Below are 20504 nucleotides of genomic sequence, written 5' to 3'. Positions count from 1 at the left end.
CCTGGCCTTGGGGCCAGGATGTAAAGTGGAATTATGCAGTTTCTCTATTAAAATTCAGCCCTAGTAATTAAAATTTAATATTAATGGTAAAAACCAGCTCAGCACCCAGACATTGCAGGGGTGAGTTCCTTGGTCATGCTTCTGTCCCACAGGTGCCTGGTGTGATGGCCCGAGGCATCGCTCTCTTGGCAGCCAGGAGAAGGTGGGTTGCAGTGGGGGCCCTGCTCCCCATTTAATTTTCAGAGGGAAAAGGAGAGGTATATCGTGCAAAATACACAAATAATTGCAGGGATGGCAACTGCATGGATGGCTCCATTCTTCCAGGAAAGACTGATGAAGTAGGGTGCAGCACTGGTGTGAAAACCCCTCCAAGGAGGTCTGTCAGGCCAGACTGAGGTCCTGGAGAAGTGCCTGACCCCACCTCTTCCTCCAGATGGGAAGACTGAGGCTTTTCCACGGAGCCATGCTCCATACACGTGTTGTAGTGGTGAGTCATCCTCTGAAGAGCGATGCCTCCTGCCACAGCAGCTCTGGTGACAGGGATGCTACGAGGGATGCTAACATGGGATGACTGAAGCCCAGCAGCTTGCTGAAGGAGGTCAGAGAAAATCCCAGAGAGGAGAAGTCAGGGCAAGAGATAACGCAAGGGCAAGACATCTCGGACCTGCTGGGAGGGCTGGGAGAGGAAATGGTCCATTAGCAGCTCTGGTCTGGGGGAATCAAAGAGCCATTGTGCAGTGGTCTCTGTGTCCAGCTTTCTCAGCGTGTTTGCACCTCCCTGGGGACAATGCTCCAGCCTCTCACCTACTTCTTACGTCAATGCCTTTCCCAGCAGATTTCCCCATCTGTTTATCATCTCTGGTGGTGATGGATCTCACGGGGAGCTCTGCCTGCTCTGCATCTGCTCTTGTGACAGGCTCCGTTCTGTCTGCGAGAGATGAATGAGCCGCCCTGGGGCAGGGAAGTCCTGGGAATAAATACTCTGGTCTGGGGAAGGGACCTTCTATGATGAGGGTGAGACGTGCAGCCAAAGGGGTCTTTGTCTTCATCCACAGAAAAGAAAGGATATTTTCCTACATGTCTCACTTCATATGGCCTTTAAAGATAGTCACTCCTTGGCTAATTAGTAAACAAGAACTTTATTCTGCCTTCCAAATGGGATGACCATGTCCCAACAGACTTGTTGGCCAAAGGACTTGCACATAGCAAAGGAAGAAAGAGAAGAAAGAGAGAAAGAGAGAAAGAGTGAAAGAGAGAAAGAAAGAGAGAAAGAGAGAAAGAAAGAGAGAAGAAAGAAAGAGAAGAAAGAAAGAGAGAAGAAAGAGAGAAGAAAGAAAGAGAAGAAAGAGAAGGCTGTGGGGAAACCTTATTGAGGCCTTTCTATACTATAAAGGGGCCTGTAAGAAACATGGGGACAGACTTTTTGCAGGGCCTATTACGATAGGAGTGATGGTTTTAAGGGTGATGGTTTTAAACTAAAAGAGGAGAGATTCAGGCTAAATATAAGGAAGAAATTCTTACACTGAGGGTGGTGAAACCCTGGCCCAGGTTGGCCAGAGAGGTGGTGGATGCCCCATCCCTAGAGACATCCCAGGCCAGGCTGGACGGGGCTCTGAGCAACCTGAGCTGGGTGAAGATGTCCCTGCTCATGGCAGGGGTAGCACTGGATGAGCTTTGAGGGTCCCTTCCAATTCAAACTATTCTATGATTCTATAATTCTAAGATGACTAACAGATCCTGAGCCAAACACACCTCACACAAGCAAACAGCCACCAAGATGCTCAGGGCACTGCAGCACATGGCCTGGGAGCAGAGGCTGAGGGTGCAGGGTCGGAGAAAAGACAGCTTTGGTGGGGAACTGATAGCAAGGTGGATATGAAGATGATGAAGGCAGGCTCTACACAGTGATGCGTGGTGGGAGGACAACAGACATCAGCCATAAGATGAAACAAGAGAGGTTCAGACTGCATATGAGGAAAAATGGTCCCACAATGAGGACAGTCCAGCACCGATACAGCATGCCCAGAGAGGCTGTGCTGCCTCCAACCTCGGAGGTTTCCAAGACTTGGCTGGGTAAAGTTCTGGACAACCTGGCCTGACCCCAGAGCTGGCTGGTTGGACTGGAGACCTCCTGCGGTCCCTTCCCACATGGGCTGTCCTGTGGTCCTACAGTGCCCGAGGGCATCCTGTGCCCAAGTCACATCTGTGGCTGAGTCACTGCCAAACGCTGGCCTCCCTCTCTAGGAACAGCACTGGTGACTGCTTCTTCTCCCTTGCTGTGGGACCTCCACCAAACCCGCAGCTACCAGATGGCCAAAAGCTGCCTCCCCCGCCAGCACTAGCAGAGAGAGGGGGAGCAGGGAGCCTTCCAGCGCTCTCCCAGGCATCCCTAACCACAACGTATTGTTCTGGGCATCGCACAATAACCCCAGACGGAGCAGAACATCGCGGGGGGGTGGGATCCACAGTCACGTCTGGGATGCTGCACGTCACCCCTAGGAACAAAGCCTTGGGGGAGAGGACAGGGGGCTGTGCCCACTCCCCCTCCCTGCCTAACGCGGGGCGCAGGAGGGATGAGGACTGCAGTCCTCCTTCCTCTGTCACGATCAGCATTTGATTATCCAAAACCAGCCATCGTAAAAGTCTCCCGTTATCTGGTAACAATAATGAGCAGGGGAACAGCTCCTCGCTTGCCTGGCACCACGTCACTCATCAGGCATTGCAGACAGAAATGCATCTCCCCATGCTCCTGCTCCGAGTGTCTCCTCTTCCACTCCTGCTTGAGCGCAAGGTGAACCCAGAGGTGGAAACTGAAGGTCCACAAGCACTCTTGCTCCTGGGTCAAATTCATAGAATCATTTTGGCTGGAAGAGACCCTTAAGATCATCAAGTCCAAACATAACCTAAATCTAGCACCAAACCACGTCCCTACAAGCCTCGTCTACACGTCTTTTAAACACCTCCAGGGATGGTGGCTCCACCACTTCCCTGGGCAGCCTGTTCCAATGCCTGACAACCCTTTCCGTGAAGAAATGTTTCCTCTTGTTCCATCACTTGCTACTTGGGAGAAGAGACCAATCCCCTCCATGCTACAACCTCCTTTCAGGTAGTTGTAGAGAGCAAATTCCTTTCAGTCCAGGACCTCAGAACCTTAGCTCAAGAAAACCACCATCAGAAATGCTGCATAGAAAATGGGCTGCCCTTGGGTTTGACTTTATATAGGAAGCTTTCTGAGAGAGGACAATACGGGATTCCTGCTAAGGGCATCACTGAATAGCTAATGATGAGTTGTGGCTAATGGGGGTGGCTGGCTGGATGGCTGGAGAGATGGATGGATGGATGGATGGATGGATGGACGGACGGATGGATGGATGGACGGACGGATGGATGGACGGATGGATGGCTGGCTGGCTGGCTGGCTGGCTGGCTGACTGGATGGCTGACTGGCTGGCTGGCTGGATATCTGCTGCCTGTGAGAAATGCACAGCCTGAGGCTTGAGACCAGTGAACTGAGCGCAGTGGGAGGCTGCGGGACGGAGGCAGTAGCCAGCTTTCCTGGGAGGCTCTGGAAAAGCAAAGAGAAAGGGAGAGTTGAGCAGTTCTTTGTGTACTTTGGACGGGGTGGTTGTTTATTGTTATATTATCTGCTTTCCTGTTTCCCTGGCCTCTCTTCCTTTTGGAGAAGCGCTGTTTTCTTAAGTTTCTTAGTTCACAAGTGGGGAAGGATAGCTGGGAAGGGAAGCAGGGGAAGGATGGCTGGGGCATGGCGGTCGAGGAAGGAGAGCAGAGGCAGGATGGTGGGGAAAGGCCTGCAGGGCAGGGCAGTCCCTTGATTGCCCAGGCTGGTTTGATTAAATTTTCCCAGGTTTCTGGCTGGAGATTAGTGATGTGTTTGTAAGGATCCTTAGAAATCAAGGGTTCCTTAATTGCCCTCTTGCTGCCAGAAAGGTTGCATTGTAGCCCCAAAAGGACTCATCTCTGCTTCTCCTCTGATCCCATATCACCTGGAAATAGGCTCTGATATCATTTACCTCCATAGTGAGCAAACCTCACAAATATCCTGCCTGAGACCATCCTCCAGCCCCCTCAACCCCCAGCCCCCCTGTTCACTCTCCCTTGCATCAGCTTTGGTGTTGCACAGCCTCCACACACCCAAACTAGTAATCTGGCACAAAATAACCGAGCAAGACAAGAGAACAGGTTTCTGCTAAGTCAGCGCTGAATCAGCCAGCGTGAGGGCTAAGACAGAGGAGAGGACGGGCTGGTGGCCTGGAGCTGCAGGAGAAAGGACAGGAATGAGACCTCTGTGTTTGGCAGTGGCATGCTATTGAGGTCATAGACTCAGAATCATAGAATAGTTTGGGTTGGAAGGGACCTTCAAAGCTCATCCAGTGCCACCCCTGCCATGAGCAGGGACATCTGCACCAGCTCAGGTTGCTCAGAGCCCTGTCCAGCCTGGCCTGGGATGTCTCCAGGGATGGGGCATCCACCACCTCTCTGGGCAACCTGGGACAGTGTTTTACAACCCTCAATGTAAAAAAATGCCTTCCTCATGTCTGGCCTGAATCTCCCCTCCTTTAGTTTAAAACCATCATCCTTTGTCCTACCAGACAGGCCCTGCTAAAAAGTCTGCCCTCATCTTTCTTATAGGCCCCTTTCAAGGTCAATGCAAGCTGACGTGTTTAAGCCGTCGCTGAAGGCGATTTTTGCTCGGGGAGTGGGACTTATCCTCTCGTCTCCTTCTCATCCAGCCTGAGCATTACTGCAGTGGCAAGCAGGACCAGAAACCATCCCAGAAGAGGGTTTGAAAAGCTGACATGGGAACAGAGAAAAACTGCCCAGTCCCTAGAAAGCACCTGGTGGCTGGTGAGATGGGAGGGACGTGTCCTTCACATAAGCTTCCCTGTGACCTCTGTGCTGCTTTACACATCAAGCCTTATTCTCTCCAGCAATAACCTGTGCTAACCATGCTCTCTTCCAGAGTTATTTAGCACCAGGGCTAATACTAAATTTCCTGGAGGAGGATTTGCACACAGTAAAAATGCGTGAAGGCAGGAGAGTGCCAGACTGCAGGGAGTTTCCTACATGCTCTTCTTGCCTTTTAAACTGGTGCTTAAAGCAAGGTTTGAGCTCCCTTGTGCTGGAGGTCTTGCTCCCCAGGTCTTTCCATTAACAGTTTCCATGGCACAACCAACTCCTTATACAACCCACCAAGATACTCTAGCCAACATTAAGTATATAAGTTAGTCTTTAAGCTATGACTGCTTATGTGATGATTAAATAACCTGAACTGATTTAAATCAGCCAAACTTGGGCAAGGCTTTTAAATAGTTGTGCTGGCCTGTGGAAGCCCATGAAAGAAAGATGCAAACATCTCACTATCTCCAAGCCACTTTGCCCCGCTGCCCACAGTGCCGAGGACATCCAGCTTGGACCCCAGGTAGCTGCCTACAGTCACAGCAGGCTGCTTGGGATGTGTTTTCCATCATCAACTGCTCCAGGGAAAAGCAGCACTCAGACGACGTGGCGGGGAACACCCGGGACTGAGGTTGCACAAATCCTGGTGATTCAGAGACCTGGCACATTTCCAGTTTCCATCACCTACGTATGCTGTGAGTGATATGTTACTAATTCCCCCATTGGCTTTCTCTGTATCATCCGTGACTTCAGCGTCATGTTCCCCGTGCTACCGTGTCTGCTGAGCCCTCCCCATCCAGGGGCTCCCCCACACCCATCATCATCCTCACAGATGCAGGGGAGGCTGTTTGCCTTCCTCACCTGATGCTGTGCTGAGACCTGATATTCGGGGGAGTCTCCAAAAGGCTCTGGGATCTTGTTCCTAGGTGGCAGTAACCCCTGTGGAGGGAGTCCTTGTCCCTCTTCAAGGACAATGAGTTTTACATGTGCTTGTATTGCCTGGTCTGACATTACTTTAAGCTCTTTGCAGTCACCCTTAGTGACCACCCTGGATAACTCTGTATCCTGCACAAAAAGCTCAAATATCATGCACAGTACAGGGTTAGCAGAGTCCCTGTGAATTACTCTCATGCCGACCATCCTCCCCCCATGAGCATCCTTATCTAGTGGACGTAGCCCCCTTGGCACAACCCCGTGTGCCCTCAGCCCTGTGGCAGCAGAGCCGTGGGGTCCCCCTGAAATCAGTGAGGTGGGAGGAGACCTTAAGCTGTGACTAAGATTATCCATGATCACTCAGCAATGAAGTCCGCCCCCGCTGGGTGCAGCTGGGGTGGCCGAGCAAGGTCACTTGGGAAATGACATTCTCCCGGGGCTGCAAAAAAAAAACCCCAAGTCTGTACAGCTGGCTTTGAGCTCTAGCTTGAGCAAAAATAAGCATTGTGCTGAGCCGAGTGAAATGGAGCCTGCTGGGTTAGAGGTGGTGGGAGTTATTTGCTGGTTCATCTCCGTACCAGGAGGATTTAAGCTGGATTAGGCAGTGGCTGCCTGTGCCACTCTGACGGTCCTTCTGCAGGCGACACGAAGCATAAAGCCGGCAGCATCACGTGCGCCGGGTAATCTGACATGAAAGGGATCTTGTGTCCACAGCTGACATGAGCCACAGATTTGCGGGGGGAGGTTGATCGCTGTACTTTCGTGATGTTGAACCTACAAAAGCACACAACCCTCCCAAGAAAGCACTTGGCTTTGGGAAACTCATGCTGAGTTTTGCAGTGCTCTCCGAAAGCTCTGCAAACCACCCATCACTCTTGCCACCTCCACATCCCAGCCGGGCTGCGCTGGGCTCAAAGAAGCAAGACAACACGTGGTCTTCTGCTTCATGTGAAGCTCTCAGCTTTGCTGCCAACTCTCTGATCATGGATACACTGCTTAATTCACTACTTTGATTTCTCCAGTGTAAGCTCAGGGACATTGCAAGGCTTTCAGATATATGCATAAAAATGATCTTCATCATTTTTCATTTCCAGCTTCATGACCATCAGGATGCCTCAGCTGAGAGCAAGGCTCTGCTTTGTTAGGCATCGTTCAAGCCTCAGCCCTGGAGCACTTCCACCCAAAGAGAAGAAGGAGGGTGAACAAGGGCACTACATGATGTGCCCAGGGTCGTCGTGATTTTTGGTGAGGTTGAGATGAGCCTTCAGGCTTGATCTGGGCCTCACTCCCCATCTGAGCCAAAGGACCTCCTGCAAAACAAGACTGTATAACCAAAAGGATAAAACTCCCAAAAAGGAGCCTTAAATTTACATGCGTTCATTATTTTTCCCTTGAAATGTATAGACCTGACTGCTGGGCTTGTTCCACCTGCACGGAACTTGGCGTACAGTCAGCCGTGCCTTTGAGAGGGAGATAAACTGTTCTGCTTTGCAGCACTGGCATTATGCGCTGCTCTGGGGCAGAAGGGAAACTACTTTACAGCAGGCCACTGGCCTGGAAGGGACTTACCGTGCTATGTGCCCCAGTCCCCTTTCTTGCCACAGGTGAAGATGGAGCACCAGCTGTGCATCATGTGCAGCCTCATCTCCCTGTCCTACCTGCTGGTTATCCCACAGGTGTTACTCTGGGCACAGGGTTAAGGTCATGTTTATGCATTTAACCCTGTCACCAGCTGCTGAGCTTCTCCTTTCTTAAAGTCCTTTGGGAAAACGTGCTTTTCAGACGTGCATCAGCCCTTTCCTGTGAAGGATCTGGAGCACAAGTGTAATGGGAGCAGCTGAGGGAACTGGGCTGTTCAGTCTGGAGAAAAGGAGGCTGAGGGGAGACCTTATCACTGTCTGCATCTACCTGAAAGGAGGTTGGAGCATGGAGGGGGTTGGTCTCTTCTCCCAAGTAGCAAGCGATACGATGAGAGGAAATGGCCTCAAGTTGCACCAGGGGAGGCTTAGATTGGATATTGGGAAAAATTTCTTCCTGGAAAGGGTTGTCAGGCATTGGAACAGGGTGCCCAGGGCAGTGGTGGAGTCACCATCCCTGGAGGGGTTTAAAAGGCGTTTAGATGAGGTTCTTAGGGACATGGTTTAGTGCCAGTGTTAGCTTAACGGTTGGACTCTATGATCTTGAGGGTCTCTTCCAACCAAAATGATTCTATGGTTCCAGAAGACAGATGAGCTCACGAGTGATGGCCACCAAACCTGCATCGACCGGGGCTGCATTTCATTTCCCAGTTGCCACCCCTGGGGTACCTAGGCAGGAGATCCATCAGTGATAACACACCTGCATTAAGGAAATCTCTCTCCTTCAAGATGCTTCTCAGTCAGTGGAATCAAAATGATATACAAAAGCAACTTGCTGCTGGCAAAAATTTAAGGCAGGAACTGGATTCTCCACAGCGAGACCCAGACTCATCTTAGCTCTGCAACAGAGAACATGATTTTGTTTTCCCACAACAGAAGGTGAGCAAAGTTCATTTAATAAGGAGACGGCAGAAGTGCACTCTGTCCCAGTCCGGACAAACGGCCACGGGGGAGCTGCTCTGTCCGCTGATCTGGAGGACATTCTCATGCTCTTTTTCGGGTATCATCTCACACTGGAAGACCAACGTTTTCTCATCTCACCTCAACCACCCAAAAGACCTTCCTGCATTTGCCATGGATCCTGCTAGAAAGCACTGTGTTTATATATATGCGTGTGTGTATATATATGTATGTTCCTGCTGGGAACATCTGCTCTTGGTAGATGTTTCCTTTCCCAATTTCCTGGAGATCACAAGAAGGGCCAGAAGGGTGAGAACACCCACCCAAACTCTCCTTTCGCTCACCCAGGGAAGTCCACGGGCTATGTTCGTTCAACTTCCCAATTTATGTTAATGCAAATGAGAACTGTGGTTTCTATATGAATTGGAGCTACTTTCCCATAACAGCAACAGAACACAGAAGTGTTGTGTTTCTACAAGAGATGTGGAAGCGACGGTCCATGTACAGAGAGTGAGAAAGTCTGAAAGTAAATTACATCTGCCCTGTTAGCCTGGCTTCTTTTATTCCAAATAAGTGATGAGAAATGGCTTCCCAGAACACATCTGCTTTCCACAGGATGAAGCAAGTGACAGTTCTGTAGCATGTTCTTTAACATTTCCCAAGAAAACTTCTTTTGGCGAAACAATTCCTCCTATTTCATTAATGTGCTTTAAACAGCCTCAGATGACTAAGCAGGACCACTAGCTTTTCCTCGCAGGAGAGGAGAGTTCACTGTTGAGGAGAAGATGGTTTCTGGTGGCAAATGAGGTCAGTGGATGTTCCTCCATCGGTCGCTTGGCCTCCCGCCACCATCTTAGCAAAGACCCAGGGGTCTCTGACCAACATAAGCAGTGAGGTTGACTAACTCTGATTAAAAACACCTTCTTTCTTGTTTGTTTGTTTGTTTTTTTAACAGACTTACCAGTTCACTGACCTGGTTGATACCATGGGCCTGTACTTGCATGACAATGGGGTGGCACAAGGGGAAAAAAGGAACCGAATGTGGGGAGGTGAGGAGGAACTTCTCAAACTTCTGTTGCCACCAAAAACACTTAATATGAAACTTCATTCTCAGCCACCCGCTTCCTTAGTTTCCTTTCAAAGAAAAGAAAAAAAAAAAAGGGAGATGCAGCAAATTGGACATTAATAAGCAATTTATGCCACAGCCAGTATGAACCAGTCTCGGCAGCGTGACTGGTGTTTGTCATTACAAGGGCTGCGAGGGGGGTGGGATGGGGGATTTACAGATCAGCCCACGCTTTTTTGGATAATCTGTGGACTGCCTTTAAGTTCTGTGTAAACAATAATAATTAGAAGCGGATGTAACTAATTGGAATCCATTCCACGGCAGTAACATGATCCATCTTATTGCCAATCCCCTGAGTCACCCTGTCCTCCAGATGATTATTTTTCTGCTTTTCCCTAATAAAATCTGAACAATCCAGCGTGGTTCGGTGCTGCCAGGGCATTTCAAACCCTATTCTAGCCCAGGCACAACCAACCTAGTTATCTCCGCACCAGCAGGACCAGACTTGTCCTTGTATTGCATCAAAGCTGTACATTTTTAAACTTAAAATCCCCTCTACCATCCCCAAGTCCAGTGTTGACCTTGCTGTGTTATCACCTTCAATTTGCCCAATTTATTTTGGATAAAGAGCAGCGATGGGCATCCCAGGTTTCCTTCTGGGCAGCCTTACTGCGTCTTGCTCTGCATGTGATCTCTATTTGGGATGAGGTTTCCCTTTCTTGACCTCCTGGGAAGAGCACGTTGTTCCTGAGTTTGGTGGCCCCGGAGGAAGGCAAAGCCCAACGTGGGGCTCTGCAGCACTTGCACAGCAGCAGGGCCAGATGTGGAGGAAGGTCCTCATCCTGCACATGTGACGTAAGTCTGGCTTGTTCCCTCCTGGGAACAGCAGTCCTGCCACTGCCACCCCAGCTCTGGGAGGGAAGGTCTTCTCCAGGCTCATTCCCAGGCTCCCGAGGGCCGTTGCTGCTTCCAGCTCCCTTCCGAGATTAGATATGGAGTACAGGGAGAAAAAGTCCACTTTGGCTGGGAGAGGAGCCTTCCAGCTGGATTCAAACCTCCCTGAAATCAAGAGGAGGCTTCTCATGGGCTTCAGAAAGGCTCAGATGAAACTCACACTCCTGTCAAGCAAGAACACCACCTTTTTTTCTTTTTTTTTTTTTTGAGATTTTCTGTCGTTCATGGGAGTTCTGTGCTGTTCTATTTGATGTGGCACTGAAAACCTCCCTTGTTCCATCTGCCTTCAGGATACCTCCAGAACGTGACTGTTGGTCAACATGATTTCTGCAGGCTCTGGAAATCAATTATTTCAATGTTTTCCTCAGTAGACAACCAGTAATGTAGAGAGTCATATAATGCCTTGATTCAGTGCACTCATAAGCCTTGAAGGCCCTGATCAGCCTTACCTGGGGCCTCCTCCACCCCTGTCCCGGTCTCCTGGTCAGACCTTGGACCCATCCTGAAGCATCATCTCTGTTCCTGTCTCCTGAAAGGACCTTGGAATTATGTTGCAGCCTTTCTAGTCCGGTCTCTGACCCCATCTCCTGTTCCTCGTGGCTCCCTGGATAGACCTGGACCTTTTTCCATCACTTGCCATGGCCATTGATGGACATTGTGACCAGCACCCTGCTCTGCACACCCTGTTCAGATGCTGCAGGATCTGCTTGTGCTGCGGCCACCCTCAGCTTCCAGTGGGAAAGGACCTTCAAAGCTCATCCAGTCCATCCCTGCCATGAGCAGGGACATCTTCACCCAGCTCAGGTTGCTCAGAGCCCCGTCCAGCCTGGCCTGGTATGTCTCCAGGGATGTGGCATCCACCACCTCTCTGGGCAACCTGGGCCAGTGGTTCCCCACCTTCATCATAAAAAATGTCTTCCTTATATCTAGTCTGAGTTGCAGAACAAGAATAAAAAAGAACATAAAAATCTCACCTCAAAAATTGATGCTGCTGAACACTCACTGCCCTGCAGCTTTTACATGTTCTCAGCCTCAGGATGGCTGAGCTCCACTTGATCAAAACTACCATGGGAAGACGAGCTTCTCCCACCCCATTTTTAAGGAGGATGATGGAGGGAGAGCAAACAAAGCCCAAAAGCCCAAAGCCCAAGGCAACATGGGGTGGAGACAAAGCAAAAAATAATTTCCTTTGCATTCCTACACAGCGCTTCCATCCCTAGGGTTTCAGGCAGCTGGGAGGTAGGCAACCCTGCAGAGAATCATAGGATCATTTTGGTTGGAAGACACCCTCAAGATCATAGAGTCCAACCAAAACCTAACTCTGGCACTAAACCATGTCCCTAAGAACCTCATCTACGTGTCTTTTAAACCCCTCCAGGGATGGTGACTCCACCACTGCCCTGGGCAGCCGGTTCCAACGCCTGACAACCCTTTTTGTGAAAAACCTTTTCCCGATATCCAATCTAAACCTCCCCTGGTGCAACTGGACACCATTTCCTCTTGTCCTATGGTTTGTTCCTTGGGAGAAGAGACCAACACCCTCCATGCTACAACCTCCTCTCAGGCAGTTGCAGAGAGTGAGAAGGTCTCCCCTCAGCCTCCTGTTCTCCAGGCTGAAACCCCCAGGTTGAACACCTCCAGTTCCCTCAGCTGCTCCTCATCCCACTTGTCCTCCAGACCCCTCACCAGCTTAATTTCCCTTCTCTGAACTCACTCCAGCACCCCAATGTCTTTCCTGTAGCGAGGGGCCCAAAACCGAACCCCGGCACGGAGGTACAGGCAGCGAGTGCCCCGGTACCGCACTGGACCCCTGTTTTCCACATGCTCAACACGCAGATTCCCAGCACAAGGATGCGTTTGGGGCGGCGGGGCCGGGCGCTCGCTCCCGCAGAGCCCCTGTGAGCATCGCCCCCAGCCCCACGGCTTCGCACATCCCGGGGACAGCGGTCACCGGCGCGAAAGCTGCGCAGGCTGCTTGGGGAAAGCGCATGGGCTATGAGGTGGGGGAGCGAGGGGGGGTATCACACAGAATCACAGAATGTCAGGGACTGGAAGGGACCTCAAAAGATCATCCAGTCCAATCCGCCCACCGGAGCAGGAACACCCAGATGAGGTTACACAGGAAGGCATCCAGGCGGGTTTGAATGTCTGCAGAGAAGGAGACTCCACAACCTCCCTGGGCAGCCTGGGCCAGGCTCTGTCACCCTCACTGATAAGATGTTTCTTCTCAAATTTAAGTGGAACCTCTTGTGTTCCAGCTTGAACCCATTACCCCTTGTCTTACTGTTGGTTGTCACTGAGAAGAGCCTGGCTCCATCCTTGTGACACTCACCCTTTATATATTTATAAACATTAATGAGGTCACCCCTCAGCCTCCTCTTCTCCAAGCTGAAGAGCCCCAGCTCCTCAGCCTTTCCTCACACGGGAGATGCTCCACTCCCTTCAGCATCTTCGTGGCTGCGCTGGACTCTCTCCAGCAGTTCCCTGTCCTTCTTGAACTGAGGGGCCCAGAACTGGACACAATATTCCAGATGAGGTCTCACCAGGGCAGAGTAGAGGGGGAGGAGAACCTCTCTGACCTACTAAGCGTCCCCCTTCTAATCCCCCCCAGGTCCCACTGGCCTTCCTGGCCACAAGGGCCCAGTGCTGGCTCACGGTCACCCTGCTGTCCCCAGGACCCCCAGGTCCCTTTCCCCTGCACTGCTCTCCAACAGCTCATTCCCCAGCTTACCCTGGGGTTCCTCCTGCCCAGATGCGGGCGGTGCCACGAGTGGGGGGGTCCGCGTGCGCTGCGCGGCGCTGCGCGGGGGGGCGCCCTTGCGCGGCCGGGTGACGCCACAAAGGCCGCCCCGCCCCGCCGCGCCGCCCCACGTGCGCGCCGCCCCGCCGCGGCAGAGCGCAGCCCGCGGCCCCGCAGGCAGGTGGGAGCGCGGCGGGCGGCAGGGCCCCCGCCCCGCCGCCATGGGCGCCTGCCCCCGCCGGCCGCCGCCGGCCCCGCGCCCCGCCGCCTGAGGCAGCGCGGCTGAACGGGCAGCGCGGCTGGACGGGCAGCGCCTCGCCCGCAGCCCCTCCGCGCTGCGCGGCGGCCCCGGCTCCGGCCGCCACCATGGGGGCCGCCGCGGCGTGCCGGAGCGCCGCCGGGCTCGCCGGCTTCCTCGCGGTGAGTGTTGAGTGTGTGTGCGCGGAGCGGGGTGGGGGGGCCGTGTCGGTCCGTCCCTGCGGCGCCGCCCGCGCGAGATCCGCGGTGCGGGGGGTGGGGATGTGCTGCAGTGCAGGGCTGCCCGCCCGCGCGGGGGGTGCGTGCTGCTCGGCTGCTTTGGGGCGGGTGGGCAGGGTGTGTTTTGGGGGCGATACGTGTGTATTTGGGTATCCTGCGGCCCCCCCGCCTCCTGTCCGCGGTGCCGTGGGCTGTGCGGTGCTCCCCGGTGCCCACCCCGGCGGTGCTGCCTGCCCCGGCCCCCGCACCGCCAGCGCTGCCAGCGGGCACAGGCTGCGTCTGACATCCCCGGCTCCATCCTCTGCCGTCCCCCGGCTCCATCCTCTGCCGTCCCCCGGCTCCATCCTCTGCCGTCCCCCGGCTCCATCCTCTGCCGTCCCCCGGCTCCATCCTCTGCCGTCCCCCGGCTCCATCCTGTCCCGTCTCTGCTTTACTGCAGGCAGCAAAGGGCAGCATGCTCCCCAGAGGCTTCATCCAGGGCTGTGCCACACCTCGAGGTCTGAGCGGATCCTTGCTTCACCCTCCTGCCCTGCTCCCAAAGCTCAGCACTGGTCTGGAGTCTGTCCATCCATCTATCCCTTCCAGCTGCTTTTCTTGCCACCCTTTGGGCAGGCAGCAAAACTCACCACCAACACTAATTGCAGGTAGCCGCCCTGGCTTAACACAGAAATGTTTTTCTGCTGGGTTCACCCTCAGGTTTACCTTTCCAAATAGAGCCCTTCCCAGTCAGCACTTCGGGGCTACATCCTGTCTTTTTGGCGAGAGACAGTAATTCGGTGTGTCAGGCACACGCTGCAGCTGCTGCGGCTGGGTTGTGTAACCGAGGAGTGCACTTGCTCTTGAACTCAAGGTGGATCTTAGCAAGCTGGTGCTGGCTCGGCAGGAATCCGAGTAAACAAAAAATAATCTAAAGCTGAGAGAGCATTAGCTGGGAAACAGCCTCGTTGCTTGGAAGGCGAAGGGTGACTTCGTGCAGTAGCGAAGCAGCACGGTGCTGGCTGGGCGCTCTCGAGCACTGGTTTCCCACTGGGAGAGGCGAGCACTGCTGCACATCTGGAAGATGAGATGCTGATGGGAAGCTTGAGATATGGAGCTCCAGCTGGGATCCTGGAGGTCAGTTGGGAGTGGTGGGTATAGAAGGGGATGGGGGGGAAAAAGGAGTGATATAAGGCAGTGATGTCAAACTCGTTTTCACCAGGGGTTGCATCAGGTTCGCGGTTGCCTTCAAAGGGCCGAATGTAATTTTAGGGCTGTAAAAATGTAGGAGTAGTTAAATTTATACAGTCCTAAAATTACATTTGCCCTTGGAAGGCAACTGTGAGGCTGTTGCGGCGCCTGGTGAAAATGGGTTTGACATTCCTTATGTATAGGGAAATGCAACAGCAATTTTGCAAAATGAAGCCGAGACTGAGCAAATGTGCATTGCTTGCGAATGCGTGTTACTCAAACTTTGCGTGTGCTGATTGTACAAGCAAACAAGCTGTAAGATAAAATTCCCGTTGGCTTGTGGGCTGGCAGGATGCTCCCTTGGCCACCAGCCCAGGTTTCTTCATTTGACACGTTCATCTTCAAAATTTTGGGCAACTCCCTTTAGCGCCACGAAGAGTTAATGTTTTTCCAGCCTGAGGGAAGTAACTTCGAATCAATATTTGGTGGGTCTCTTAGTGGTGCAGCAACCCCAAATCTGCCTGGCTGGTTTTTGAGCAATAGCCGCTCGGCAGCAGTTGTGTAAGGTTGGTGTTGGTTGTGGTTTCCCTTACTTGGTGTGGGCTTTGCGTGTCCATCAGCAGGTGCAAGATAGTTTCCAGTATCTCCTCTGATACCCAGCACGATGTCACCTTGCTTTGATTCGGAGGTTTGGGGACTCTGGGCATTTCATCTGCTTGGAGCAAAACCGTGGCAGCCAGGGATGCTTGTGAGCTCTGGTCGGCTCTGGCTGCAGGAACAGCTGCTGGGTTTTCCTTCATGGAGACCAGATGTGCCGGTGCTGCCGTTTTGGCACACTCGGCTGCCTGCGTTTTGCTCTCGAGATGTAATAAAGGGACTGCTGAGCAGGGTAAGCCCCGGACTCTTGGTTTCACAAACCCCAAACCAGCTGAAATAGCTGGATGCTTTGCAAGAAGCAGAAAATTGCTTTGTTCCTTGGTACTCTCCTCACAGGCAACTTTTTTCAGAGCAAGTAACTTGATCCTTTTTACAGTAAGCAGGGCAGGAGATGGGCTCCTCCTGGCTGCAAAGTTACCGTAAAACTTCCAGACCAGTTTATTTGTCTTTCTGGACTTGTTTTATTATTATTTTTTTTTTCCCTCCTTAAATGTCGCAAGAGATTTCCCGGTGCTGGTCGGCGGAGGGTGCAGCTGACCTTTGGGAAGGGCTGTGCGGCCCGTCCCCGACCTGTGCCAGGGCACTGCCATGGAGCCAGCTGCCATTTCTACTAAATTCTGTTGATTTTGCTCAGAAGCGGTTCCCCAGAGTATCAATTTAGCACTGTCGGTTTCTGCTCTCTTACAGCTCTCTGGTCCTGCTGTTCTCTACCAGGGTCAAGTGTCCTGCGTTGAGCTGCCTTTTCTCTTTTTTAATATTTTTTTTAGGTTTATCACTGCCTCCCTGCAGGGCTGGCAGCAGGGTGGCACTGTACACAGCCTGAGATTGTGACTGCCTGGAGGTGTCACCCTGTTTCAGGACACAAATGCCTGTAGACCTGCCAACTTTCTCTCGGTGTTGTGCCTCACTGGGCCACCAAGTGAGTTTGGGTCCCAAATGAGTTGTTGTATTCCCAGCCACGTCCCCCATGCGTGTGCTCAGGAAGCTTGTGACCCCTAAAAAGCTATTAACCGTGCAAATTACCCATTTGCAGCATGCAATTAATTAAGAGGGTGATGGAGGCATGGCTTAGATGCAACCATTGGGATGGAGACATCAAGCTGGGGGGTGGTAAGGTGGGTCATGCCTGTGTCAGCTGTGGCTCGAGGGTTTGTTGGCAGCTGAGCATGAAGGTCCCCTTGTCTGAGCTGTTTCCCTGATGTGGGGGGTGAAAATGAGTGTTCTCCAGCCTGATCTGCTTTCCTTGTACCATGAAACGTCGGCATGTTGGAACAGGTGAAAGTGGCTGGGAAGCACCTTTGCCGGAGCGGTGCAGAGTGTCAATGCTGAGCTGGGGATGTTCTTTGGGATCGTGGTCACCCTGTCCTTCTTGACTCTCTTGGCTTCATTGTCGAGAGCTGCTCCTGTGTTGGGCACGGAGAACACCACTGAAATATCTTGAAAGCAAATCTGCTCTTTAGTGTTGTATTGCACTGATTCCATTTTTCTGTGGTGGTTTGGTGCTTGTCTCTTCTACCGAGTGACAAGCGATAGGATGAGAGGAAATGGCCTCAAGTTGTACCAGGGGAGGTTTAGATTGGATATCAGGAAAAAGTTTTTCACGAAAAGGGTTGTCAGGCATTGGAACAGGCTGCCCAGGGCAGTGGTGGAGTCACCATCCCTGGAGGTGTTTAAAAGATGCAGAGATGAGGTTCTTAGGGACATGGTTTAGTGCCAGACTTAGGTTATGGTTGGACTTGATGACCCTGAGGGTCTCTTTCAACCGAAATGATTCTATGATAAGTAGCAGATGCTCAGCTCTGCTTAGCCTTCCCCCACTGGGACTTGCTGTTGTCCCTAAGCTTGGAAGCACATGTGCAGCTGAACATCTGGAGATGTTCAAAAGCACCAGTGCATCTTTGCTTGAGATAGGTTTGAAAAGAAACCTCAAACCCAACCAAAAAACAAACCCAGTCTTGTTACAGTAGTGCAGATCCCATGGGCTTTGGTTACCCAGACGAGTGATGGAAAGATGCTGGAGGTGAGCAGAAAAGGGAGAGCAGGATGGGACCCGTGGCACGTACTTGTAACAGGGTTGTTGGTGGGTTTCTCTGCTTGATGCAGAGAGAGAAATCAGGATCTGAGCTGGTGGCAATGCAGCTCATCCGTGGCAGGAGAACCAGGGCTTTTCCAGCCTCTCCTGACACCCTGTCCCACTCTGTGCTGGCATGGGGAGGAGGATGAATAACACAGGTGACCCCGCCGGGATCCTGCTACATCTGGTTTGCTAATTCAGGGTTGCGTCATGAGGATTACTGGCGGCAGGTTTCCTTAGAGCCAGCTAAGCACTTCGTTAAATCGTGTCTTAAGGAGGGGAAAAATAGAGTGCATCCTGTAAGCCTTTGCCGCCTGCCAAGGCAGCCCCGCTTTTTGTTTTTAATTTGACGTGCTGTAATTAGCCCGGCCGCTGCAGGATCCTCATCAGCTCCTGCGGGCTTGCCTGCTTCTGCCTGCTCTGTAATTGCTGCTTCAGGAGGGGAAAAAAAAATAATTTAAAAAAAAAAAGTGTTTTGTACAAATCCCAAGCTGTAAATTATTTAGCAGGTGAGACAGAAATGTGCTGTGTGTTTCCAGGAAGCAAGAGACTGCACCAAAAATGATGCGGCGCGGCTTGCGGCTCTGCTGCGATGTGTCTTCTGCAGAGTCATCTTGTTGGGAGGCGCTTTTTTTTTTCCCCCCTTATGAATGTTTTCTTGCTGGCTTGTAGCCCAGAATAGGTAGCAGAGCAAAAATAAGGGCTTGTATAACATAGCCAAGTGATTTATGTGCCTGGCTGTGCCGTTAAAAAGCGTTAGGGTCTCTGGTCTTTTTACCTTCAGTGTAGGAAAGCGTCTTTGGAAATTCAAAGTAACGTTGGCTCGTTCCTCTCTCTTCCTCCTAACCCAGCCTGCGGCTGTTTGAAAATGTTTTTTCTGTTGCTTTGTATGTTGTATGAGGTTGCGTCAGCCTTTCTTTTGAGATGCCTTTTGTTCTTGGTGTCTTATCTCCGCTGGCATACCTGATGTTGAATCCGTGGTCTTCTGGAGGAAGCAGAAGTCCTGCTCGGTAGATGAGGCATCTCTTGGAGGTGGAGCAGCCTCAATGCAAAGGAATTAAGGGAATAAAGCCCTGGGATTTGAAATAGGTAAATAGATTTGTAGCCATCATCTAGCCAAGGCCAGCTGGGTGTAGTTCAGTGTCTCAAAACCTTTTACCTGTGTCTGATGCAATGAGGAACTGAGTTACAGCAGAGCTCCTCAAACGGCTTAAAAATAGCGTCGGGTTTTCTTTCTGTTGCTAACACATCTGGGTTGAAGATGGTTCAGATGCGGTTGGACGCTCGAAGAAGAACATCCCCTGCGGTCTCACCAAACCCTGAGGGTTGCGTGGGGTTGTATAAATTATGGAAGGGCAGAGGGGCTGAGAAATAATCCGGTAACACCCACTAGCCCCAATTTCATCCAGGTGTGCGATTTGGAAAGGTAACTATTTGAACAAGTGCAGATTAACAAATACAGAAGACGAAAGCTTTACAGGTCAAAGCTGCCACCTGCGCATGTGGTGGTGTTGGTTTTTTTTTTTTTTGGTCTTCTTGGCTTGTGCTGGAACCTCTCAGCCTTGAAACGCAAAAGCTGCTCTGAATTCTCCAGGGGTGGCCAGGTAGCACGTACTGCTGAAACACAATTAGCAGTATTTACCGCCCTGGCAGGGTTGCGGTGTAAATGATGCTTAGTCTCGCTGAGAAGTGTGGTGTCAAATTTAAGGAGTTGTAGTCGTAGGTGGCGGTGTGTCAGGGAGAGCGTGCTGCCATCTGCACCGGTTCTTTTCCACCCCGACCTCGCTGAGGTCCCTCCCCTTGGGTGCGGAAACATCTTCGTGGTCCCACAGCTCTGGGATGTGCTTCGTGATCCCACGAGGGATCGCTGGCAGAAAGGGCTCCGGTCGCGTGCTGTTATTGATTAACAACCTCCTGTCTGTCTTCCAGCTGTTTGTGCTCCTGGGCACTGCTGACGGTCAGTCGAAGCTGACCTCCGAGCAGAACGCCATCAGCCTCCCCGCCGGCAAGTACCGCCACCTCGACCGTGCCACCAACAAAGAGCTGATCTGCGACAAATGTCCCGCAGGAACCTACGTGTCTAAACACTGTACGAAGAGTACCTTAAGAGAGTGCAGCCCTTGTCCAGATGGGACTTTTACTAAGCATGAGAACGGCATAGAGCGGTGCCACCCTTGTAGAAAACCCTGCGAACTGCCAATGATCGAGAAAACTCGTTGTACTGCCTTGACCGACCGCGAGTGCACTTGCCTATCGGGTACGTTTCAGACGAACGATACCTGTGTCCCTTACACGGTGTGCCCGGTCGGCTGGGGTGTCCGCAAGAAAGGAACTGAGACGGAAGACGTGAGGTGCAAGCCGTGCCCTCGTGGTACCTTTTCTGATGTGCCTTCTAGTGTGATGAAGTGCAAAACGTACACGGACTGCTTTGCGAAAAACATGGTGGTCATCAAGCCGGGGACAAAGGAGAGTGACAATGTCTGTGGTTCTCCAGCGTCTCTTCCCAACACGTCTTTGACTTCGTCAAGCACCGAAGCAGATGAAGAGCCCTATGAGGTTCCACCAACCTCTCAGCTTCCCAAAGGTAAGGTCCGCCACTAAAACATAGGCATGTTTTTCACAGAATCACAGAATGTCAGGGATTGGAAGGGACCTCAAAAGATCATCCAGTCCAATCCCCCTGCCAGAGCAGGGACACCTAGGTGAGGTTACACAGGAAGGCGTCCAGGCGGGTTTTGAATGTCTCCAGAGAAGAAGACTCCACAACCTCCCTGGGCAGCCTGTTCCAGTGTTCCGTCACCCTGACTGATAAGAAGTTTCTTCTCAAATTTAAGTGGAACCTCTTGTGTTCCAGCTTGAACCCATTACCCCTTGTCTTACTGTTGGTTGTCACCGAGAAGAGCCTGGCTCCATCCTCGTGACACCCACCCTTTATATATTTATAAACATTGATGAGGTCGCCCCTCAGTCTCCTCTTCTCCC

At 51.9% G+C, this 20504-nt stretch overlaps 1 protein-coding gene across 1 annotated transcript in view; it reads left to right on the top strand.

Moving 5' to 3' along the window:
• The first annotated feature begins 13325 nt into the window (after nt 1-13325).
• Nucleotides 13326-20504, top strand: part of TNFRSF21 (TNF receptor superfamily member 21) — a 36829-nt gene continuing 29650 nt past the window's right edge. The window contains exons 1-2 of the mRNA XM_065631352.1: nt 13326-13567; nt 19452-20106. Of these exons, the coding sequence (XP_065487424.1) occupies nt 13514-13567; nt 19452-20106 (709 nt within the window). The 5' untranslated portion in view covers nt 13326-13513. The remainder of the gene's footprint in view (nt 13568-19451; nt 20107-20504) is intronic.

Source organism: Caloenas nicobarica, chromosome 3 (assembly GCF_036013445.1).
Source record: "Caloenas nicobarica isolate bCalNic1 chromosome 3, bCalNic1.hap1, whole genome shotgun sequence".
Classification (NCBI taxonomy): Eukaryota; Metazoa; Chordata; class Aves; order Columbiformes; family Columbidae; genus Caloenas; species Caloenas nicobarica.
This window is presented reverse-complemented; position numbering and strand designations above follow the sequence as displayed.